Source organism: Rhinopithecus roxellana, chromosome 16 (genome assembly GCF_007565055.1).
Source record: "Rhinopithecus roxellana isolate Shanxi Qingling chromosome 16, ASM756505v1, whole genome shotgun sequence".
Taxonomy (NCBI): Eukaryota; Metazoa; Chordata; class Mammalia; order Primates; family Cercopithecidae; genus Rhinopithecus; species Rhinopithecus roxellana.
In genome coordinates, this window is record NC_044564.1 from 13,783,073 (window position 1) to 13,807,539 (window position 24,467).

At 48.0% G+C, this 24,467-nt stretch overlaps 1 protein-coding gene across 2 annotated transcripts in view; it reads right to left on the reverse strand.

Annotated features, from left to right (window-relative positions):
• Positions 1–21,101, reverse strand: part of CFAP77 (cilia and flagella associated protein 77) — a 167,815-nt gene extending 146,714 nt beyond the window's left edge. The window contains exon 1 of one of the 2 annotated variants that reach the window (XM_010372830.2): positions 20,855–21,101. In XM_010372830.2, the coding sequence (XP_010371132.1) occupies positions 20,855–21,049 (195 nt within the window). In that variant the 5' untranslated portion in view covers positions 21,050–21,101. The remainder of the gene's footprint in view (positions 1–20,854) is intronic. The other variant, XM_010372829.1, reaches the window with a different exon arrangement.
• Between the last annotated feature and the right edge of the window lie 3,366 nt (positions 21,102–24,467).

Sequence of the window (24,467 nt, forward strand, 5' to 3'; positions counted from 1 at the left end):
GCCATTCTCCTGCCTCAGCCTCCCCAGTAGCTGGGACTACAGGCACCCGCCACCTCGCCCAGCTAGTTTTTTGTATTTTTTAGTAGAGACGGGGTTTCACAGTGTTAGCCAGGATGGTCTTGATCTCCTGACCTCGTGATCCGCCCGTCTCGGCCTCCCAAAGTGCTGGGATTACAGGCTTGAGCCACCGCGCCCGGCGCCTTACCAGTTTATTATGAGATCTAATGCTTGCAAAAATCTTAGGAAGGAGAAATAAGGAAATCGGATCAAAACAGAGGACTAAGCCCATTCATCTACTTTCTCTCCCCCCGTGCCACAAATGCCACGACAGGACAGAGAATTTTCCAAAAGAAAAAAAATCCAAAATCGTGTGGAAAATGAGAAAGTGAGCTCCATCACTGAGCCAGAAATTTTTAAAAATTTATGAATGATAGAAATTAGACAGAATCAGACAAACAGAAAAGCAAAACCAGAGAAAATCACCACCAGAAATAAGTAGAGGAGATGACAGCCATGGAGCCAGGGAGTGCTCAGGACAATGCCAAGTGCAGACCCCTAATACCAAGTGCAGACCCCACGTAGCAGAGAAAAGAGGGCTCTGGGCAGCAGTCGTGGACTCTCTGGGGAGCTGCTTTGGGAGTAGTTGGGTTAACTGAGCCTCTCCCCTTCCAAGGTTAACTGAGCCTGTCACCAAGCAGAAAGCAACAGTGGCATTTGCATTCAGACTAAAGCAATGATCATGAAAAGCAGAGATTTTTTTTTTTTTTTTTTTTTTTTTTTGAGATGAAGTCTCGCTCTGTCACCTGGGCTAGAGTGCAGTGGCGCAATCTTGGCTCACTGCAACCTCTGCCTCCTGGGTTCAAGTGATTCTCCTGCCTCAGCCTCCCGAGTAGCTGGGACTACAGGCACCGCCACCACCCCTGGCTGATTTTTTATTTTTAGTAGAGACAGGGTTTCACCATGTTGGCCAGGATGGTCTTGATCTCCTGACCTCGTGATCTGCCCACCTTGGCCTCCCAAAGTGCTGGGATTACAGGTGCGAGCCACCGCACCTGGCTGGAAAGGAGAGATTAAAGGTACCCTCATGTGGCTCTTTATTCCCATACTCAGAAGAAAAACCACTAGTTTATGTTACTTTCCAGTCTAGCCTGCCTCTTCCCTGCAATCTCTAGCAGTGAGAGGAAAAAACATCCACCGGAAAATATTTAGGACATGGCAAATAAAAATACAATACCCAACCAAGAATAGATAAACATTTGAGAAAAACCATTATGAAAGAAAGAAAACTAGACAGAGGCTCCCAGTTCAGCATTCAGCGTGACACTCTAGTGATTACCTTGTTACTCTCACCAAAACTCGGGGACCAGCGATCAGGACCCAAGCCCAAAGCGGTCACATGTGAATGAGACATGACAGAAGCCAATAGTCAGAGATGGCCCTGGTGGGACCCTGACCATCACCGTCGCAGCCTGGTGATGCCAATGTACACAGAGCAGGGGAGTCTTCAAAGCTCTCACTGTGCCCTGAAGGCCTTGGGACCTGGGTGTGTGCCCTAGTCTCAAAACCCAGACTATGGATGATAAGAGAATGGCACCTACCTCTGCACCTCCCCAGCTGTTTGGAAGGAACCTCGTTGCCAGGGTGATCTAGGTGTGTTTTTTCCTTGCAGTTGTGTTTTTTTTTTTTTTTTTTTGAGATGGAGTCTTGTTCTGTTGCCCAGGCTAGAGTACAATGGTGCAGTCTTGGCTCTTTGCAACCTCTGCCTCCTAGGTTCAAGGGATTCTCCTGTCTGAGCCTCCCAAGTAGCTGGGATTACAGGCGTCCACCACTATGCCCAGCTAATTTTTTCTATTTTTAGTAGAGATGAGGTTTCACCATGTTGGCCAGGTTGGTTTGGAACTCCTGACCTCAAGTGATCGCCTGCCTTGGCCTCCCAAAGTGCCAGGATTACAGGCATGAGCCACTGTGCCTGGTTCCTTGCAGTTATTAAGAATCTAATGCTCTGGCCAGGTGCAGTGGCTCACACCTGTAAGCCCAGCGCTTTGAGAGGCCAATGTGGGAGGATTGCTTGAGCCCAGGAGTTTGAGACCAGACTGGGTAACACTGCAAGACCCATGTTCTACCAAAAAAAAAAAAAAAAAAAAAAAACTTAAAAATTAGCTAGGCATGATGGCACATGTCCTTGTGGTCCCAGCTATGCAAGAGGCTGAGGTGGATCACTTGAGCCAGGAGGTCAAGGCTACCGTGAGCTATGATTGTACCACTGCACTCCAGCCTACGTGACAAAGCAAGACCCTGTCTCAGAAAAAAAAGAGAATCTAACACTCAACAAACTTGGGTCATGGGGTCAATGGAGAATGTTAGAAGCTGAACTCTGTCTCTTCAAAATTCATATGCTGAAGTCCTAACTCCTAGCACCTGAGAATGTGACTTCGTTTGGTAACAGGATCATTGGCAAGATAATTTGTTAATTATGAGGTGATACTGCAGGGGACAGCTGTCCCTATAAAAAGGGGAAATTTGGACATAGACACCTTTACAGGCAGAATGTCATGGGAACATAATGAGGGCCATCTACAAGCTGGGAGAGAGACCTGGACCAGATCCTTCCCTCACCGCTCTCGGGAGGAACCAGCCCTGCTGATGCCTTTGTTTTGGACTTTGGCCTCCAGAACTCTGAGAGAATAAATATCTGTTTTGTTTTTATTTATTTATTTATTTATTTTTGAGACAGAGTCTCACTCTGTTGCCCAGGCTGGAATGCAATTGCACGATCTCGGCTCACTGCAGCCTTCACCTCACGGGTTCAAGAGATTATCGTGCCTCAGCCTCCTAAGTAGCTAGGATTACACCGCACCCAGACAAGATACCTGTTTTTTTGTGTTTGTTTGTTTGTTTGTTTGAGACAGAGTCTCGCTCTGTTGCCCAGGCTGGACTACTGTGGCGCGATCTTGGCTCACATGAAGCTCCGCCTCCCGGGTTCACGCCATTCTCCTGCCTCAGCCTCCTGAGTAGCTGGGACTACAGGTGCCCACCACCGCGCCCGGCTAATTTTTTTTTTTTTTAATTTTTAGTGGAGACGGGGTTTCACCATGTTGGCCAGGATGGTCTCAATCTCCTGACCTCGTGATCCGCCCTCCTTGGCCTCTCAAAGTGCTGGGATTACAGGCGTGAGCCACCACGCCCGGCCCCAGAACACCTGTTTTTAAGCCACTTGATGTGTGGTCATTCATTAGGCAGCCCTAATACAGAGGGCAAAGCCGCTAGATCCGAGAAGGACGGAAGAAGTCTGGGGGAGTGGGTGGGACACAGGATGGGCTGGGCATGGCGGGAATTGCTGGATGGCCAAGGAGGGAATGGCCAGGGTGAAAAAGCAGAGCATTGGTGCTGAGAAGGAAGCCGTGTATGGGCTGCAGGAACACCTTATTACCTTATTGCAGGAAACAAAAACTTCTTCACCCAGATAGAGGAGAGAAGAATCGGGGCTTCTTGTGCTCTGGGGAAGCCGGTTCTGGCCCAAATCTGGCCAAGGCTGGCCCACCTGTGTCTTACAATGTATTCTCTCCAGCCCAGAAATAACTCGGCTGCAGGCTTCTTATATTGATAAATTCATCCTATTATCAGGCAGTGTCTTCTTTATATTTAGATTAATAACCGCATAATGATCACCTTTGCTGTATTAGATGGTGTCATTTTAAGGAATTACGGTTGAGATCCATCTTCTCTTTCTCCATTTCCTCTGCCCTCCCTGAATTATTCCTGAGGAAGAAACCAATTAATAGTAGCTTGACTGCTGTAATGCAGGCTGCTCGACAATGTAGCGATGCCTAATGGAGTTTTAATTTCCCCATGGTGAGTCAATATTTGCTTTAAGAAAGAAAAATGTCACCATAAACCACTGCCCCAAATGAATTTGGTAGCACAGAGGGTGAGAGAGTCTTCTCTTTTAGGCAAACAGTGATGGAAAGTGGGCACGGGGGCGGGGGAATTTCACCCTGCACAAACAAGGTTGCGTCAGGTTCCGCTGCTGCTTCAGACGATGATGGTTAATAAATATTTTGCTTTGCAAATGTGGATGACTGTCAGAAACTCACCCACAGTTTAAAGGGTCTGAAGCAAAGTCATTATAATATAGAAGAGGAACAATTTATTCCAGCCTTTTAATAACTGGCGGGGAACAGGGAAGCGGGGGGAATGTGACATTAGGCCTCCCTGTTTGAAGACATTACCGTTGTTTCTTATTTCCCCCAACTTGGGTTGCAGATGGAAACGGGATCCTACTTTTAAAAAAATGTATTAGACTTTTTGGGATCAGGCAAGGAAATAAAGTTCTGCAATCCTCTCTCTCATAATAAGTCTGTCCAAAAATGATGTTGCTCATTCTGTTGAAAGATAGTTTCATTTTCTAACTCAAAATTGGTATGAAAAATTTGCCTTGCCAAATGAACATTGTATACGGAACTTGTCAAATCCTTTCTCCTGACACAAATAAAAGATAACATTGGGTGGCAGCATGTAAAACAGCACTGACAAGATAGCAAAGGGAGACAAAGAAATATACATATTTTGATTCTCTCTGTTTTAGAAGCTGGGGGAGGAGGGCGGGGGTCCCAGCAGAATGACTGGCCGGCTTGTGAATGTTTCAGGTAACAATTGAACAAGTCACTTTCATGTAGATTTTCAATGGTATAATGACCCGGTTTCCAATTAGCCAAAACATGACAAAATCTCAACTTTTATAGCAGCAAAAGCTGCCAGGGAGAGGGCCGTCTGACTGACAAGGCTCTTCATTCAAAAGTTTACAGGCGCACTGTGTGGCTGTAATTACTAGTTCTAACACAGTGGGAAATTATTCCGTGTGTGTTTAAAAATAAATAAGGTAAATGATCACCCTTTCATTAGATCTGTACCCATATCATGTAAGTGACTATTTTTTTCCTATTAAAATTGTTGATTGAAGGCCGTTAGCTGTTTATCAGCTCAAAATTACATTTCTGCTTTCTTTAGGGGCTGCCGCCTTTAAAAATCACACTCGGCGCCTAGTTAGTAACAAGAAAAGACTCCTAAAACTGCAATTTCGGGGGGGGGAAGAAACACAAGCAAGAAACCCAGATTGCACCTTCACATCCCCAAAGGCATCACGCTTCTTTGTTCTGCTAAGAAAAATTAACCTCAATCTCAGCTCGGGGTCCCTAGATTGATTACCATAGTCATTTAAATACTGTAATCTCATTTTCAGCATGGGGATAAGGAGGGGGGAGCATTGAGAGAGGGGATTGGGGAGCGAGGCTGGAGAGAGAAAGAGAGCAAAGGAGTGGGGGAGGAGAAAACAGAATAAATTATCTGACAAAGGGAATCGGGCCTTTCTGCTCGCAGAGCCTATTTCGGATCCTTCCACTTGATTGGAAAAGTTGATGAAGTTTAAATGAAGCAGAATTAGAACCTCAGGCCGCTGAGTATTGACGGGGGCGACGCAAGAATGTGCAATTCAATAGCCCCGGTTTCGGCAGAAAACAAGGGAAAGGCCTAAATGGTATAATCTTCAATCGAATCTAACATCCACACTGACAAGGCAGGGTAATGAGTTAGGCCAGATCAGGCCTGTTGGTTAAAGAAATTAATCCCTCCCGCCGCCCTGAGCCGGGCTTTGATGCCTATTGTGTGGGCCTCCGTCCCAGCCTATCTAAATGCTAACTAACTGCGAGGGTGAGCGGGACTGTGCTTTTCATTGCTGGCGCTAATCTGATAACAATTTGCTCTCTCTGATTAGGGAGGTGGGGAGAAGAAGGGAGCCCTAGCTGGGAGAGGAGGAGGGGATGCCTTTCCTTTGAAAAGGGGGAGGCTGCTCTGCTCAGCCTTGATGGAGGTTTTACCCCCAGCCATCCTGGCTCGCTGGCCAGCAGATGCGCACGTTTGGAATAACCTGAAATCTGACATCCGTGGGAAACCCTGTATCTATGCGTCTTTATCCCGAGTCTCTTCTTTAAACTTTCAAGTGGTGACACCCAGAATGCAGGCTCCTTGAGTGATCCTCACCTGATCCCAGCTTCCCTTTCCCAGGAACTTTCCTCTGCTGCCTTCTTGGTAGTGTGTTCCCTCCAGACTTCCCCTGAAAACGCACCCAAGTTCATGGCAGCCAATTTCTCACCTTGTCTGGTCATTGTCTACACCTGTTCCTCCTCTTCTCAGCCCTCCAGCAATTTCACAGGTCTTTCTGGACCAGGCCAGGTCAGGGCTGCCCCCTCTTCCTAACTTTCTTTTTTTTTTTTTTTTTTTTTGAGATGGAGTCTCGTTCTGTCGCCCAGGCTGGAGAGCAGTGGCACGATCTTGGCTCACTGCAACTTCTGCCTCCCTGGTTCAAGCGATTCTCCTGCCTCAGCCTCCTGAGTAGCTGGGACTACAGGCACCTGCCACTATGCCGGCTAATTTTTGTATTTTTAGTAGAGATGGGGTTTTACCGTGTTAGCCAGGATGGTCTCTCTCTCCTGACCTCATGATCTGCCCGCCTCGGCCTCCCAAAGTGCTCGGATTACAGGCGTGAGCCACTGTGCCTGGCCTCCTAACTCTTTTTTTTAACAGCCATGGATGTCTTGGCTGCATTGGTTTCAGCCTTGTGCAGTCAGCTTCTGGCCGTAGGTGCACATGTGTGATGCGACTTTTCTGCCCAACTAGACTGTAAGGTCCTTGGAGAACAGAAAACACATCCCCAGATGAGTTTGACCCTTCAGATTGATATAGACGCAGGTGATAATCACATGGATTAAGTGGATTATTCTCTCCCATCAGGACAAAGGGGTCTCCCAGGGTAATGGGCAGTGTGGCGTAACATGTAGGAAGCATGACGGGCTGTGGACTCACTCAGGCCACACTGCAAGCCCCAGTCCTGCCATTTACCCTTCATGTGGCCTTGAGCATGTTTCTGAGCCCTTCTGGGCTCAAGACATGGAGCTTGCAGAGTTGAGATAATATATGTAAAAGATCTGGCACTTGGTCAGGTACTCAACAAGTGATGGCCACTGATGTCACTAAGTTCTTTGGATCTGCACAGCGGTTACAACCTCAGACTTTGGGATGAAAGACTTGGTTGTTGGCCGGGCGCGGTGGCTCAAGCCTGTAATCCCAGCACTTTGGGAGGCCGAGACGGGTGGATCACGAGGTCAGGAGATCGAGACCATCCTGGCTAACACTGTGAAACCCCGTCTCTACTAAAAAATACAAAAAACTAGCCGGGCGAGGTGGCGGGCACCTGTAGTCCCAGCTACTTGGGAGGCTGAGGCAGGAGAATGGCGTAAACCCGGGAGGCAGAGCTTGCAGTGAGCTGAGAGATCCGGCCACTGCACTCCAGCCCGGGCGACAGAGCGAGACTCTGTCTCAAAAAAAAAAAAAAAAAAAGAAAGAAAGACTTGGTTGGAAGCCTGGTTCCTCCAGGCATGAGCTGGGTGACTATGGGCAATTTGCGTAACCTCTATAAGCCTCGGCTTCCCCATCTGTAAAATGGGAATGATAGTCATCCCGTCTCAGGATTGTTGCAAAGATATAAGGGAGAGGCACAGTGCCCGGCATACGATGAGCATATTGCACAGAGGGCAGCTGCTGTCAGTGGGCACACTGGGGTGTCAGCTGATCAAATGGTCTACAGCCAGGAGCCTCCTGGAAACTCAGACCCAGGCTCAGCCTCCTCCTCATCCTCCCACTCTGGGAGAAGTCAGGCCCGTGAGCATCCTGAGAGGTGATCCTGGGAAGATCTTCCCAAGAAACAAGCGGCTGCCTAAGAAAAGACAGAGCTTTCAGGTTCGCCCAACAGGTGCTATCCTTTTAGAAGGGGAGTTTTTTGTTTTTGTTTTTGTTTTATTTTTTTTTTTTTTGAGACGGAGTCTTGCTCTGTCGCCCAGGCTGGAGTGCAGTGGCTGGATCTCAGCTCACTGCAAGCTCCACCTCCTGGGTTTATGCCATTCTCCTGCCTCAGCCTCCCGAGTAGCTGGGACTACAGGCGCCCGCCACCTCGCCCAGCTAGTTTTTTGTATTTTTTAGTAGAGACGGGGTTTCACCGTGTTAGCCAAGATGGTCTCGATCTCCTGACCTCGTGATCCGCCCGTCTCGGCCTCCCAAAGTGCTAGGATTACAGGCTTGAGCCACCGCGCCCGGCAGAAGGGGAGTTTTTAAAAGACTTGCTGAAACCTCTGAATTTATGCCCACTGGGGTGCCTACAGAGACAGCAAAATCTTCAGTGACGGTTTATAAAGGTTTTGGAGGCAGCCGCGAAGCCCAACACTCAGCCCTAAGGGACCCCCTGGAATTACTCCAGCAGGTTCCCTCAAACGACTTGGTGAAAATACAGAGTGGGGCAGACTTGGGCTTGTGTAACTTACAAAAAGTAAACAAATCGTAGTCACCAACCCTAAACCAGCCTGGAGGCACACATCCTGCCATCCGTGCCTGGCCTGGTTGGGGACCAGAATGCAACTAACATGTCCATCCCAGCTGTTACACCGCAGCATGCTGCAGCTGAGAGTGTATCCCTTTGTCAGCGTGTTGTCACCTTCAGTGGAGGGAAGGAGGTGTGGTTGCTGCAGCCTCTTGTTGGTTTCTGGATCTGTCTCTCAGCCCTTTGTGTATTCCCCCTGCTTTGACTCTTGCAGGTGTCCCTGACCTCTGCCTTCCTGCCCAGCCTCACCTCAGTGCTGCCTTTCCCTGCTGCTTCACTGCAGCCCCCTGGCCCTCTTTCTCCAAAGCTCCAGGTTCCTCCTTGCTTTGGGTCTTCTCATAAAATCTCTTATTTTGCGTGGAACAGTCTCGTCCCACTGATCACCCGAACATGGACACATACACACTCTACTTCCAGTACCTCTTCACTGACCAGGACCCCTCAGCTTGAAAGGCTGGGCTAAAACGTAGCATCCGTGTTATCCTTCAGGTGGGGCTTCCCTAGCCTCTGAGCACCCTGCACTCCTCCGCAATGTGTATCCCTGAGTGAGGGGTCCTTGGCTTACTGTCTGTCTTCTGCAGGGTCTTGAAAGCCACCTGCTGGGCTGGGCACAGTGGCTCACGGCTGTAATCCCAGCACTTTGGGAGGCCGAGGCAGGTGGATCACCTGAGGTTGGGAGTTCAAGACCAGCCTGGCCAACATGGTGAAATCCCCTCTCTACAAAAATACAAAAATTAGCTGGGCTTGGTGGTGTGAGCCTGGAATCCCAGCTACTGGGGAGGCTAAGGCAGGAGACTCACTTGAACCTGGGTGGTGGAGGTTGCAATGAGCTGAGATTGCACCATTGCAATCCAGCCTGGGCAACAAGAGTGAAACTCCATCTCAAAAGAAAAAGAAGAAGCCACGTGCTGGCAGGTACTAAGGCTGTCTTATCCACTGAGGTGTCCCTAGGGCCCAGCACACATAACAGCTCCTCAATAAACATTCTGCAAATGGTCAAATGAGCAAATGAAGGATGGGAGAGAAGCCATTCAGGTGTACAGAATCAAGGCTTAGAGACATCTAGTGACTCATTCAAGGTTTCAGAGCCAATGAGAGTGTGCAGTAGACTGTGAACTCCTCACTGTGGTGCCAGCACCCGGTGTGCCTGGTCCAGGGGAACTGTGCAACGCTTAGTGAATGTCACGCAGCCAGGAGAAGAATCGAGGATTCTCAAGTCTAATGGTCCATCCCCCCAGACTCCAGCCCCACTGAACACGCTATCTCTTTTCCTGGGAAGCTTTTTCTCTCCCAAAGTTGATTTATCATGAAACTAGTGAAGTTTAGCTTCAGGGTCACTCTCCAGCACAGGGCCCATTCCAAGGCCTTGGACTTAATTTTCAAAATTATTTGTAATTCTGTATTCTATTTCTTAAAGAGGGATCCCAATATTGCATAAACTTTAAGCCTGGCAAAACCTGGATCTCCCCCTGTCCCCACCTCTTCAGTTCCACCCACATACTTGCTAATCTTTGTGTCAAGACTCAGCCCAAGGCCGGGCATGGTGGCTCACGCCTGTCATCCCATCACTTTGGGACGCCAAGCCGGGCGGATCACCTAAGGTCAGGAGTTTGAGGCCAGCCTGGCCAACATGGTGAAACAAACCCCATCTCTACTAAAAATTCAAAAATTATCTGGGTGTGGTGGCAGGCACCTGTAATTCCAGCTTCTCGGGAGGCTGAGGCAGGAGAATCACTTGAACCCAGGAGGTGGAGGTTGCAGTGAGCCGATATCACGGCACTGCACTCCAGCCTGGATGACACAGCAAGACTCTGTCTCAAAAGAAAAAAAAAAAAAAAAGACACAAGCCAAGCCATCAGCCTATGAGAGCTTTCTTCATCTCCTTTCGTCCAGGTGAAGATGGAGCTGCCCTCAGTGCTGGGCATGGATCCCGTCCGGATGGCTGTAGCCATGTCTATACCACTTTGCTGTTGATTTTCATCTTATGTCTGCTTCTGCCTGCTAGATTGTAAGCTCTTCAAGGACAAAGCCTATATCCAGGTGGGTTTACCCCTGTATCCTTGGTGCCTGGCACTGTGCCTGGTACACATTATGTGCTCAAAAAGTGTTAATTAAAGCAGTGAGTGAATGAATGCACAGAATCATGGAGTTATTGTTCTGTTCTTCTTCTTCTTCTTCTTCTTTTTTTTTTTTTTTTTTTTTGAGACGGAGCCTCACTCAGTAGCCCAGGCTGCAGGCTGGAGTGCAATGGTGCCATCTCAGCTCACTGCAACCTCCACCTCCTGCGTTCAGGCAATTCTCCTGCCTCAGCCTTGCAAGTACCTAGGATTACAGGTGTGCACCACCATGCCCAATTAATTTTTTTTTTTTTTTTTGTATTTTTAGTAGAGACAGGGTTTTACCATGTTGGCCAGGCTGGTCTCGAACTCCTGGCCTCAAGTGATCCACCCACCTCAGCCTCCCAAAGTGTTGGGATTACAGGTATGTCCATTCCATCCTCCTGCCTCAGTCTCCCAAGGTACTGGGATTACAGGTGTGAGTCACTGCCCCCAGCCACCCACTTTTAATAACTTATGGATTTTACTGTGCAAAGTCTGGTTCTCTCTGATCAGACTACAACTTCTTGGAAACAAAGTCTTCAACCTCTTGTGTTTCCTCCGGTCCCTTGCACATTGTAGGTGTTCAATAAATATTTGCTCATTGGCTGATGGGTTCATTAGCAGTCTTCAATGCATACAAAGAAAAAAAAAAAAGCCAATATCTTGGTTCTTAAAGATCTCCTGGGAAGCAGGTGGAAAATACAAATGTAGTTCTACATAATGGGAATATTATGATGGCATTTTAACGTGGTGACAATTCACTATTGTCCAGTAAAATTAACTAATAAAGCTGCCAGTAGATTTTCTAATTCCCTCAACAGAAATGCTGTGGCCGAAAGATCACCTCTCTCGTTGCCTTTTTGGGTGCCCCATCTTTGTGGGAGGCTGTGGCATCCGAGCTTTGGCTCGCTAGGGCTGCTTCTCTGATGCCATGGCATGGCTTAGACGCTGTGCTATTGGTTACAAACAGCCCGCCACCTGGCAGCGGTGTGGCCTCTCACTAATGCCATACATACCTTGAAATCAAAGAGTTCTGAGCCTCCACTTTCATTCTTCTGGACAAACACAAAAGATTTCGATCCACACAAAGAAATTTATCTTGCATGCTTCTGAGTTCACTGGTCTCCCAAATATGTATTGTTTGGTTCATATAAAAGATCAAAAATCCCTCTTTTTGGCTCATTATGTGTTTTCCACAATCCTTTTGGCGGCCATTCTCCCTCCTGTGTGCTACTCATGTTGACCTTTCTGTTCATTGACCCATGTCTGTCAGTTTCTTGCCCGAACCCTGATGTGCCTTTAAATGATTGGGTGGAAAAATACAGCTGTTTTCTTTATAAAGCATATTTATTTGCTTCCCCGAAATGCTGTATTTAGTGCCACAATGAGAGCACAGAGTCTGTGATGGGGCCCTGGACCACTGTGAGCTTAATTTCTGGTGTACCAAATCAATTTTGTTTTAAATCTTAGATTAGTTCATGCTGAGGAAAACAAAACCAAACCAAACAAAACCCTTGGAAGTTGGTGCACCGAGGAAACAAAGCTTGTCTACTGGTCAGTGATTACTCAACAAATCAGTCCCTTTGCTAATTAGTTTATCTAATGAATTATTGAGCCACACTGTATGGATTGCTGGAAATGCTTTTTATTTTTTTAAAGGACAACATGGGTGAGTCTAGAGATTGACAAGTCTCAGACAAAAGCTAGCAAACTCATGTAAGCTACGGTGCTCAGGGAAAGGAAACGGATTCAGAGAGGGGGGATTTTAAATAGGCATAAAATGTATGGGAGGAAGACAATCGGAAGCAAACAATGGGTAGAGAAGCAATTAAAACCAAACCAGCTCATTTCTAGAGTCTTTGCATTAGGTTTCAAGAGACCATGAACCATGGGTGAAGGATAACAAAGTTCCCACGTCTCCTTTATGTCTCCTGGTTCAGGGCTTCTCGGCCTTGGCACTATTGACATTTGGGGCCAGAGGATTCCTCGTTTTGGGGTGGGGGACACTGTCCTGTGTATAGCAGGATGCTGAGCAGTATCTCTGTCCTCTGCCCACCAGATGCCAGTAGCACCCCCTCCCCAGATGTAATAACCAAAAATGTCTCCAGACATGGCCCAATGTTCCCTGGGGAGCAAAACTGCCCCCCTCAATTAAGAACTCCTGATCTCATTCCACTTCACCATAATCTCTTCCATCACATAGTATCTCATTTGAATCCAACCACGTTACAACCTTGAGATGTAGGTAGGGTAGGTCTTAGTACCCAAACTCTCCAAATCAGGAAACCCAGGCTGAGAAATTAAGCCACTTCCCCAAGAATCCTCAAGGGTAAGCTTGGCACTCATCACTGGCAACTAGGGTACACCCATCTGCCAGGGTATGTGGCCACAGGTAACACAAGATGAGGTGGATGACAGTATTTTTCAGTGAGAGCAGAAAGGGGGGAAAACCGTAAGCACTTAGGTGGATTTGTCTCATTCTCCATTTCTTTATAAGTTCAGACATTTAACATTGACTTAAAGTCAATTGCTGAGAACAATAAGGTAGCTTTGAGAAACATAAATATTTGGACTCAGGATAACGGAAAATAACAAAATGCTCACTTATTAAGCTCTTTCCTGGGGCAGACCCTGCCTGCATTGTCTCACTCAATCCTTAAAACTCTCCCATGCTGGGGTGCTATTACCATTACATTTTAAAGTAGGGGAAACTGAGGCTTAAAGGGTAAGTAGTCTCATGGGTGGCAGAGCCAGTAAGTGGCTGAGACAGAACTCATTCCAGGATCTGCTGGCTCCAACCTGGCATCTATACCACATTGCTGGCCTTCCTCTCTGCTGAAGTAGCTGCAATTTTCTGTCTGCCTGGGCAACCAATCTATTTCGATATATTTTGTGGTTGTGTGAAAACAAAAGCTGTGGCCAGGCGTGGTGGCTCATGCCTGTAATCCCAGCAATTTGGGAGGCCAAGGTAGGTGGATCATGAGGTCAGGGGTTCGAGAACAGCCCGGTGAAACCCCGTTTCTACTAAAAGTTCAAAAATTAGCTGGGCGTGGTGGCAGGAGCCTGAAATCCCAGCTACTCGGAAGGCTGAGGCAAGAGAATTGCTTGAACCGGGAGGCAGAGGTTGCGGTGAGCCGAGATTGCGCCACTGCACTCCTGCCTGGGCGATAGAGCGAGACTCTGTCTCAAAAAAAAAAAAAAGAAAACAAAGAAAACAAAAGCTGCAGTCTGAAATCATTTTAACAGCCCTCCTCATTTATACTGTGGTCTTCACATACTGATGCAGGAGCTTGAAGGAAGATTCCAAGGACAATTTTATTTAAAGTTGAATCATTACCAATGACCAACAAATGCTGGCATTTTAAAAAAACTAATATAGGCCGGGCGCGGTGGCTCAAGCCTGTAATCCCAGCACTTTGGGAGGCCGAGACGGGCGGATCACGAGGTCAGGAGATCGAGACCATCCTGGCTAACACGGTGAAACCCCGTCTCTACTAAAAGCTACAAAAAACTAGTCGGGCGAGATGGCGGGTGCCTGTAGTCCCAGCTACCCGGGAGGCTGAGGCAGGAGAATGGCATGAACCCGGGAGGCGGAGCTTGCAGTGAGCTGAGATCCGGCCACAGCACTCCAGCCTGGGTGACAGAGCGAGACTTCGTCTCAAAAAAAAAAAAAAACAAAAACTAATACAAAAGATCAGCCGGGCGCAGTGGCTCACGCCTGTAATCCCAGCACTTTGGGAGGCCGAAGCAGGCAGATCACTTGAGGTCAGGAGTTCGAGACCAGCCTGGCCAACATGGTGAAACCCCGTCTCTACTAAAAATACAAAAATTAGCCAGGCATGGTGGCATATGCCTGTAATCCCAGCTACTCAGGTGGCTGAGGCAGGAGAATCACTTGAACCCAGGAGGTGGAGGCTGCAGTGAGTGAGACTGCACCACTGCACTCCAGCCTGGCTGGGCGTGGTGGTTCATGCCTGTAATCCCAGCACTCAGGTGGGTGGATCACCTGAGGTTGGGAGTTCGAGACCAGCCTGACCAACACGGAGAAACCCGTCTCTACTTAAAAAAAAAATACAAAATTAGCCTGGCGTGGTGGTGCATGCCTGTAATCCCAGCTACTAGGGAGGCTGAGGCAGCAGAATCCCTTGAACTGGGGAGGCAGAGGTTGTGGTGAGCCAAGATCAGGCCACTGCACTCCGGCCTGGGCAACGAGAGCAAAACTTTGTCTCAAAAAAAAAAAAAAAAAAGAATACAAAAGATCAGATGAGAAGCACTCAACAGTTATGGCATAGGCCAAAATCCACCAGGCACTGGATGAGTGTGACTGTGTGCCTTCCCTTGTTTTTGCCTGCCCAACCTGAGATTCTTGAGGCAGGAGTGAGAGCCCAGCAGATGAGTCTAAGGTTTAACACAGCCCAGGTCTCAGGGACCACCGCAAAGCCCTCTGCATACTGTCTACTCGAAGGGAATCGCTCAGCCCAAAGTCCTATGCCTGGTTACAGTGTTCATTGTCTGTGACACATTTACATGCATTACACACACACACACACACACAGAACTAACACCCAAAGCTAGCAAACTTCAAGCATAGCTAACATGTTGGTGGTCTCCATTGTTAGCATTTGATATAAAATACATTAAATTGTATTGATGTTTTTATTAAACTTTAAATATAAAGATGCATTTTCTTAAAAGGCTGTTTGAATCGGACATTTTACGAGACCTCCAATGCTCCTGAAGACCACAGAACAGTGTGCAAATCACTGCAATAGAAAATGGGGTTTTGAAATTTCGCCCACAGGGTCATTTGTAAATGAAGAAAACTTTGTCTTTCAAGATAAGGAACAAGCAGGCAGGATTATACAGTGAGCAACACTTGAGCCTGGAACGCTCTGGAAGGTGTGAGAAGGAACCTCTGATAAGTTCACCCCAGTCTCAGAATTATTCTGGAGGAACGGCCTTCCCGCCACGCCACCGCAGTGTTCTGAAAGCCACATAATCGGGAGGTGCTGAGTTCAACAGGAAGAACTCAAGTGCTTAGGGCTGAGGTCTGCGCTTAATTAATGCTTCAAAGCCAAAGCACACCTTCTTCAGAGGGACAAAGAGGACAGCGGGCTCCTCCAGCAGGGCAGCGGCTGCCGCAGAGTGGTGACAAGCTGGGGAAGGGGGCAGCTCGGCTTTCTGAAATGGCCAAGGGGCTGGGCAGGGGGGTTAGTTTCCTGCCTCAGCCCGACTCACTGAAGGATGTAACTGGGCACCCGAAAGCGGGAGGCTTTGGCTTAAAAAGAAGAAAAAAGGAAAAACGGGCCAAGAGGGAGAGAGTTGCAAGGATGGATCAACCCACAGCACTCTCTAGAAAAATGAAACCAACCCACTGGCCCTCCAAGACGGGGCCATTAGGACGGGCAGCTCATTTTTTAATCCCTTTCTAAGGTTTTATTTTCTCCTATTACATTGTAATTGAACGTAAAAGGATTGGAGCAATCAGGGGTATATTCTCTTCAACAATAAAGCTGCATGTCACATTTTCAGATTGTACTCAAATGTAATAAAAATACTGACCCACGCTGGGATATTTGTACAACTGTGCTTTTGTCTGCCTTCTTTGTGCTGGTCTCTCTCCGTGCCTTTATGTTCGCCGGCATCAATATTTATTAGAGATGTTAAGCTATTAGTGGGCATGGTGTGGTTGCCTAATTTTGTAGAGCATCCAATTCGAACACACTGGCTCTACATAAACGCTTCCTCGTGATGATAATGATAATGATCCCAGCAACAGCACTGGGTCTTGTAAACTAGGACTCAAGTTGGGGTGAAAACCTACAAGCATTTAGGAGCTGAGGAGGGCGGAATTGAGCTGAATGACTTTCCCAACTCTGCTTTTTCACTTTTCAAGGTCTGGTTCCTGGTTCCTGAGGCCTGCCCAGAGCTACCTTCCCACAAATCTGAACTCTCTGGGCAATGTAGCTCACTTGAAAACTATGAGGGTGGAGACGCATCACAATGCCTGTCTTATTTGTGCATACATGCCTCTGTGTGTGTGTGTGTATATGTGTGTGTGTGTGTGAATAAGAGCTAACATTTCCCAAGAGCTTTCCTTACGGCAGGTGCTGTGCTAAGCTGCCTGCCTCTTTGCGTTCATCTCTATCTGAACATTTATAAATGTGTGTATGTATCCCATCTCCCCAGCTAAATAGTAAATGGTTGACTCCTGTGAAACTCAGCAACACTGAATTCTAAACTTCTTTCTATGCCCCCAGGAAAGCTTAGGGTGGCACTGGGCACTTGGTAAACCTTCAACAAATATTTCTTGGCTGTCAACAAGTCCTAAGAAATCAGTAGAGCTCACTTTGGAAGGAACATTGAATGAAATGATATTGGAATCTGGTTCATCTGTGAACACTGTTTCACTGCCTGCTATACAGGATGTTACCAACCTGGATTGTCTTTGGTTAATTAATCATATGTTGCGGCCAAAAGAACGTGGGGCTGGAACCCAGGAGACCTGAGTCTCATCCCACTTCTGCCACCAGGTGAGGATAGCACCTCAGATGAGTCTGTTTCCCTCACTGGGCCTTGAGCTCCTCAAAAAAGGAGGTGGACTAGATGTCTATAAGATTCCCTCCAGCCCCAAACGCTGTGTCTATTCTATGACTCTATTTTACAAATGCATGCACTTCTTACTGGTTACATAAAACCCCACAGAAAAACAAAGTCAGTAATAAATTATGAAAAAATCAGGTGCCAGCATCATTTGCACTTTCTAAGGGTGCTCGATTCCATAAATTCCACCCCTGTACATAGGCAGCCTCTCCAGGGCGACAGAAGATCCAAGGCTGTCAGGGGAGCAAACCAAGCAGTCTCTCCCTATAATTGTATTGACAGGTTATCAGCTGAGTTCGGATGGCAAGAAAGGTGCAACCCTGACAGGTTTTGTGAAGGAGTCTTGAAGGCTATTGTAGCAGGATTCTGTGTGGAGTCACAGAATTCTGGGGAAATGAGAACCAAGCAGGGAGAAGCTTGTTTCTTTCTCTATTTAATTTTATCCTTCCCAGAGAGTCACATTTGAAGGAAAACTGGCTAACTGCACATCACTGTCTAGAGTCAAAACCCTTTCTAATGGAAAATATTTACATCTTTTGTGGCCACGTAAAACACCGACTTGATTCAATCACTCCTATTAAATAACCAGTTGATTTGGTTTTAAATGAGGCAAATGATTGTTGAGCGTTTGTAGATAAAATACCTGCTTGGATGTTTCAGTTTTTCACTTTTCATTTGGTTACAGTGGCATCTTGCAGACATGTTCTTTTTTTTTTTTTTTGAGACAGAGTCTCGCTCTGTCACCCAGGCTGGAGTGCAGTGGCCGGATCTCAGCTCACTGCAAGCTCCGTCTGCCAGGTTTACGCCATTCTCCTGCCTCAGCCTCCTGAGTAGCTGGGACTACAGGCGCCCACCACCTCGCCCGGCTAGTTTTTTGTATTTTTTAGTAGAGATGGGGTTTCACTGTGGTTGCCAGGAGGGTCTCGATCTCCTGACCTCGTGATCCACCCATCTCGGCCTCCCAAACTGCTGGGATTACAGGCTTGAGCCACCGCGCCTGGCCAACATGTTCTTGAATAACTGATGTGTATACATCCTGGTAAATTTTATGAATGTGAAATAACACTGTTGAGTTTGTTCAGTCAGTGTTTCTACATCTTACATGAAAAAAAAAAATGCTGATCCTATTCATTGGAGAAAGCAACCCAAGAAACAACCCCCCAATACGGTAGAATAAACGCCTATTTCTAAGGTGCTATAGTCTTCCAATATAGATGCACACCTTCAGGTTCAGACTTAGACAAAACCAAAATATGCTTTAGTTCTAATGACCCTCCTAAAGACACCAAGGCAGAGTGCATTCCCAACCTCTACCATACTTAGCGGGGAGGCACAGGCTACCAGGGGGATCTGAAAAATCTGTGGTGGTGAAACTGACATGCCACAATGAAGAAATCCACAAGCCAAGCTCAATAGAAATTTCCATAACATGAGAAGAAAAACATCTTAAAGCTCCACAACCTCACATATTTTCCATTTTCCCTTTTTGTTTAAAGTCAAAAACACCAAAGTTGTTTCATAATTAAATAAATAATAATATAGGAAGCTGTTTGGAGTGGTAAAAATAATGCTGGGCTGGGAGTTAGCCAACGAAGCTGCAAACCCAAGCTCTGCCAAAACCTTCAGCAAAACAAAAACAAAAACAAACAAACAAACAAAACAGAGGTGGCCTCCGTGTGCTCATTTGCAAAAGGGGTCTGGAAAAGGTAACGGTCAAGCTTCCCTTTTGTGGTCAATTTCTCTGCCAACTTCTATTTAGGTCAGGTTTTGACCTCTAAAGTTACAAGATATTCTAATATTATATGACATGGTAAATACTGAAAAGTGGATGTCATCTTAACTGCTCCAGAAAGTACCTTACAGACCCTGAAGAACCCACTAAGGAAAGCTAGAGGTAAAGGCTGCCCCCTGGCTGCCCCTGACGGAAGAGAACCCCAGGCTCCATCTTCAGAGAGCGGGAGCCTGGAAGTGGGTCCCTGCTGCTTCAGCATGGTCACCAGGGGCCAGGGCAGACCCGCTGTGCATCTCGTGCCCTGAAGACAGAACCCCAGTCGTGGGTGAGTCATCTCCTGTACATTTTCCAACCCTAAGCTTGGGTTCAGAAATCAGGGATTGAATTGGTCCTGGAAGCTGTTCAGCTAGTGCCATCCAGAGGCCAAATGCTGTCCTCGATATATCTGGGTGGGTCGGGGGAAGCAAAAGGAAAAAGGAAAAGAAGGGGGAAATTTACATATATGTACATACATTTTACACATATGTACATGTATATTAACATATGCGTGCATGTATACATGATGCAAAACATATGTATATGGGTGCATACACAAATGCATATGCATGTACGTGTGTGTACGTACATATCGCTCAGCGTGGGCACCACATGCTGACTCACCACGGAGAATAACTCCATATGCCCTCACTCTACACTTCAGTAGGAAGAAGTTGGCTCACTACTAACTACTTGAACAAAAGCAACGACCTAACCTTAACGCAGGTAGTTAGAGGTGGCGGGCGTGATTCTCTCCTTGATACAAGAATAGTGAGCTCCACCTGCCTGTCCTGCCTGTCCACTGAGAGTGGCTCTTCTCATCTAGAAGTAAGTGAAGGACCTTGTTCCACTTTGAGGGGCCCAAAGGCCTATTGGATGGAAAGGCACGAGTGTGGTAAGTCAGCCTCCCCCAGGTGCTGCCTGCACCTGGGCAGTATCCTTCCTCCTCTGCAGGACCGAGTTTAGGGAAGGCAAGAGGAGGGAGTCAATGTTTTGCCAGGAGCCAATTAACTCAGTTAATTCTAGCTCGGGTTCCCTTTTCCCCAAAACAAAAACAAATCGCCACCACCACCTCTGGGCTCTACTCAGCCCCTGGCGGTCACACAAATAATTGTTGCTGAATCCACGGTTACCACCTGCGCCTTCCACTGCCGCACCTGGGACGCGGAGTGCATTTTTAAAGGCGCACTGCCCTCCAGCGGCGCAAGATAAATTCGCCCCGAGGCTTGCTCCCCGACCCCCAAGCCTGAGCCTGACTTCTCCCGTAGCCCCCGGAAGGTGTGGCCGCCACAGCAGTGTTGGTTTCCCAACAGAGGGAAGCGAGACTAAAGGTGGGGAGGAGGGAAGCGCAATGTGATGTAGCCGAAACCGCAGCTCCCTCATTCTTGTCTGCGGAGCCTCCTAGGCCAAAGACTGCTTTTTTTCTCTTAGGGTTGTAATTTGGGTTAGAAATAAGTATGATCGGACGGAAATGAATATTCGACGTGATGCTTCCAGGACAGACACGGAACCCCCGCTGCATAGACGTACCCCAGGTGTGCAGGGGAACGGGAGAGGCGGCCTTTACCCTAGGAGTGCTGGCAGCCAGGACTTAGGCTGGGCGTGTGCGACCTCTCACCCTGTGGGTTCACTCTGTGGGAAACCACAGCAGCCCCCATTGCAGCCTTACCCCATGTCAGGCTCTGTCCCGGGGTCCCGCAGAAATTACCCTATTCCGTCTTCCCAATCAGTCCCTTTAGTAGTGCCATTATCATCCCACTGTGAGGATGGGGAAACCGAGGCTCAGAGAGGCGACGCGACCTGCACGGGGGTTCAAGCCTGTATGAACCAGAGCTGGAGCTTCCCACGCTGCGCTCGGACCCTGGGCCGAGGGGCCAGGGCGCGGCGGGTGGGGACCCCCGGCGGCGCGGGTGCCCGGAGTCGGCGACCGCGAAAGCGCGGTGGGCGTGGGGTGCTCACCTTGACGATGAGCGGGTTCTGAAACATGGAGTCCCGCACGACCCCCAGCCGCTCGTTCTCCATGCCGGGACGGATGTCTGCCACGGTCAGGGGCCGCCGCGGGGGCGGGCAGACCTGGCTGACCGTGCGGCGCACAGGCTGCTGCTGCTTCCTCCATCGCGTGAGGTCCAGTCCGGAGCTCCTGGCCTCTGGCATCCTTGGGGTCGCCGGGGAGCCGGCCCGCGGGGCTGGGTTGGGCGCGCTTCCCCAAGTCCAGGCCAGCCGGGAGCTCCGAGGCGCCTGCCGGGCGACCCGGGCCGCACCAACGGGATCCTAGGGGGGAAACTCAGATGCCAGGACCCCTCCGGAGCCAGGCGCGCCCCCCTCTCGACGGCCCCTCATTGGAAAGAGCGCCGAAGCCTTGCAGAAGCCCCGCTGGATCCTCAGGGCGTCTCCTGGGCCCCGCGCTGCGGACTTGGAGAGGAAAGAAAACCAAGACCACCCCTGGAGGACGAATGCAACGGCCCGTCTCCTTGGCGACGGGACGCCAACAGAGCCCGGCTCGGCTTGTACTTTTCTTTCAAGAAACTCTTGGTGGCTACCAGTGTGGACTTGTTTGGAGTTTTCCTGAATCGATACAGGAGAACCGAGAATCTCCAGTGGGTTGCGTTCAAAACGGCGTGGCTCTTAGCGGGTCATTTACACTAGTCTTTCAAGTCAAAGACTCCATCCTCTGCTCACCCCCATTCCACTCACAAACCCTCCCCACCTCTGCCCCTTGCGCCGCACACACACCCGAGAGAGAGCACGAAATGCATTCCAAGTCTGATGCTGATGCTGACCCACTGGGAGGACTCGGGCGAGTCACCCTCTTGGATCCAATGGGCTTTTTTTTTTTTTTTTTTTTTTTTTTTCCTGTGAGATGGGTGACAAGGAAAGTCTAGAGTTGGATTAGAACAATGGTTCCCAAATTTAAGCCACAGAATGAAGGGTAATTGAAAAATACAGATTTGGGCTTACCCATGTAATCCTATTGCTTTGGGAAGCCTAGGAGGGAGGATGGCCTGAGGCCAGGAGTTTGAGACCAGCCTGGGCAACATGGTGAGGTCTCATCTCTACCAAAAATTTAAAAAATTAGCCAGGTGTGGTGGCACACACCTGTGGTCCCAGTTATGGGGAGGCTGAGGCAGGAGGATCGCTGGAGGAGGTTGAGACTACAGTGAGCCGTGTTTGGGCAACTACATTCCAGTCTGGATGACAGAATAAGAACGTGTGCCAAAAAAAAGAAAAACGAAGATTCACAGGACTCACTGAATCAGAATATCTGGAAATGGCACCTGAGGCTCTTTTTTGTTTCTTTTTTTTCTTTTTTTTTTTTTTTTTTTTTTATTGAGACGGAGTCTTCGCTCTGTTGCCCAGGCTGGAGTGCAGTGGGGCGATCTCGGCTCACTGCAAGCTCCGCCTCCCGGGTTTACGCCATTCTCCTGCCTCAGCCTCCCGAGTAGCTGGGACTACAGACGCCCGCCACATCGCCCGGCTAATTTTTTGCATATTTAGTAGAGACGGGGTTTCACCGTGTTGGCCAGGATGGTCTCGATCTCCTGAACTCGTGATCCGCCCGTCTCGGCCTCCCAAAGTGCTGGGATTACAGGCTTGAGCCACCGCGCCCGGCCTTCTTTTTTTTTTTTTTAAGAGACAGAGTCTTGCTCTGATAATGACATGAGCCACCTCACCAGGACAGATGCTGCATTTTTTAAAATCCCCTTAACCACCCACCCCCAACTTTGTGAAAAAGTTCAAACCTATAGAAGAGTTGAAAGTCAAAAGAAGAATACAATGAAAATACATATAGGCTTCACCTAGATTCTGTTAGATTTTGAAGGGAAGGGGAGGGTTAAAGAAAGAGAGAGTGGCGGCTCTACAGCAAATGCAGGCTTTATGTCCAGCATAAGACCTACAGAGGTGGGAGACCAGCTTAATGCCAGTGCCCACCGCTGCTTACAAGCTGGGGAAATTATAGGCCTGGGCAGGGAGGGGCCCCAGGGGTATAGCCTACTGCCCGGGAAGATGTTGATAAGGTATTCCCATGATGAGGCAGTTTGGCCCTTGTTCTGGTGGAATGTGATGTTCCTGGCACTTTCTCCCAGCAGAATATGATAAGAGGCATGCTGTTTCTCACTGCCTGAACCCCCATAGAATGTTTCGCTCTAACCAAGGTCTGTGAAATGGCAGGGGGCTTACAAAATGGTGTAGTTTGAACTAACAGATTCACCCATCCCCAGCACTGGCCACATTTTCTTGCTCTCTCTCTGTGAGTGTGTGAACATGCACGTACACACATTACAAAATCACCTGAAAAAATATCTGTCAACACCGTATTTAACCCTAGGTACTTCATCAGGTAGCAAGCACATTCCCATGTATAACTACAATGTCATTATCATGTCCGAAGATTTTAATGTGATACAATAGTGTTTAATATAAAATCCATTGCAAAGTTGAGAATCTGCATTAAAAAAAAAAAAGCTTCCCAAGTGATTGGTGCAGTTGGAGGAGGATTGGAAACCACTAACCTGGATGATCTCTAATCTCTCCTCTAGTGCCAGCCTTTTGTGGGTTCATTCATGCATCACTAGCACCACAAGGCTCTGGGTAAGTGGGCTCACCACAGAACACGTGACACCAATGACGAACCTGGACTTCAAGGCCTTACGTATCAACAGTGGACACCACCACATTTATAGACTTCTCCAGACAGAGATCCAACTGCACATCCACGTCCCAAAGCAGTATATATAGGTTCATCGTTTCTCCAACCTGCTTCCCTTCATGGAAGCATAGGTTGTGCATTTTTTAATCAAAGACACTTGGCAGATCACATAGAAGTCAGGTGGAGCAGTGAGGGGCAAGATAGTGGAGTAGTAGAAAGAGCATAGGTCTGATTTCTGGCTGGCCCATTTAAGTCACCTTTGACAAGTTTCTGTAAACCCAGGTTTCTTATCCACAATGTGGGGCTAATAATACCTCATAGATACCTACAAGGATTAAGTGAGAAAACTTGTTGCCTATATCGTATATGTTCACTATCCAAAAAGGTTAAACGTTTAGTTGGTAAATATAATGGCCTCAAATTGATAGCCAGGTTAAAGCTGCCCTTTTAGCTAAGTCTTTTCAGGACTCTGTTGAAATGGGAAGACTGGGCTAGATCTCCAAACTCCTGCCAGCTCTAACCTTCTGAGACTTCATCCAAGCTTAACATCCATCAGATTCTGCACCTGCAGACCTCTGACTTCATCTTCTACCCCCCTCCCCTGCATTCACATGCATTCACTTAGGCTGGGCGTGTGCGACCTGTCACCCTGTGGGTTCACTCTGTGAATTCACTCTGTGCTACAGCTGCTCTGGTCTTCTCCCAGGTCCTCCAGCAACCAAGTTCAGGACTTTTCCATTCACTTCCAGCCTGGAACACTCTTCTGTCTAGATTTTTTGCCTGCCCTTTTCATTTAGAACTCAGCTCAAATATCACTCCTCAGTGAGCCCTCCCTTACATCTAAAGTAGCACTCACTGTCCCCTAGTCACTCTCCATCATGTTACCCTATTTTATTTTCCTTACAAGGTAATCAGAAATTATCT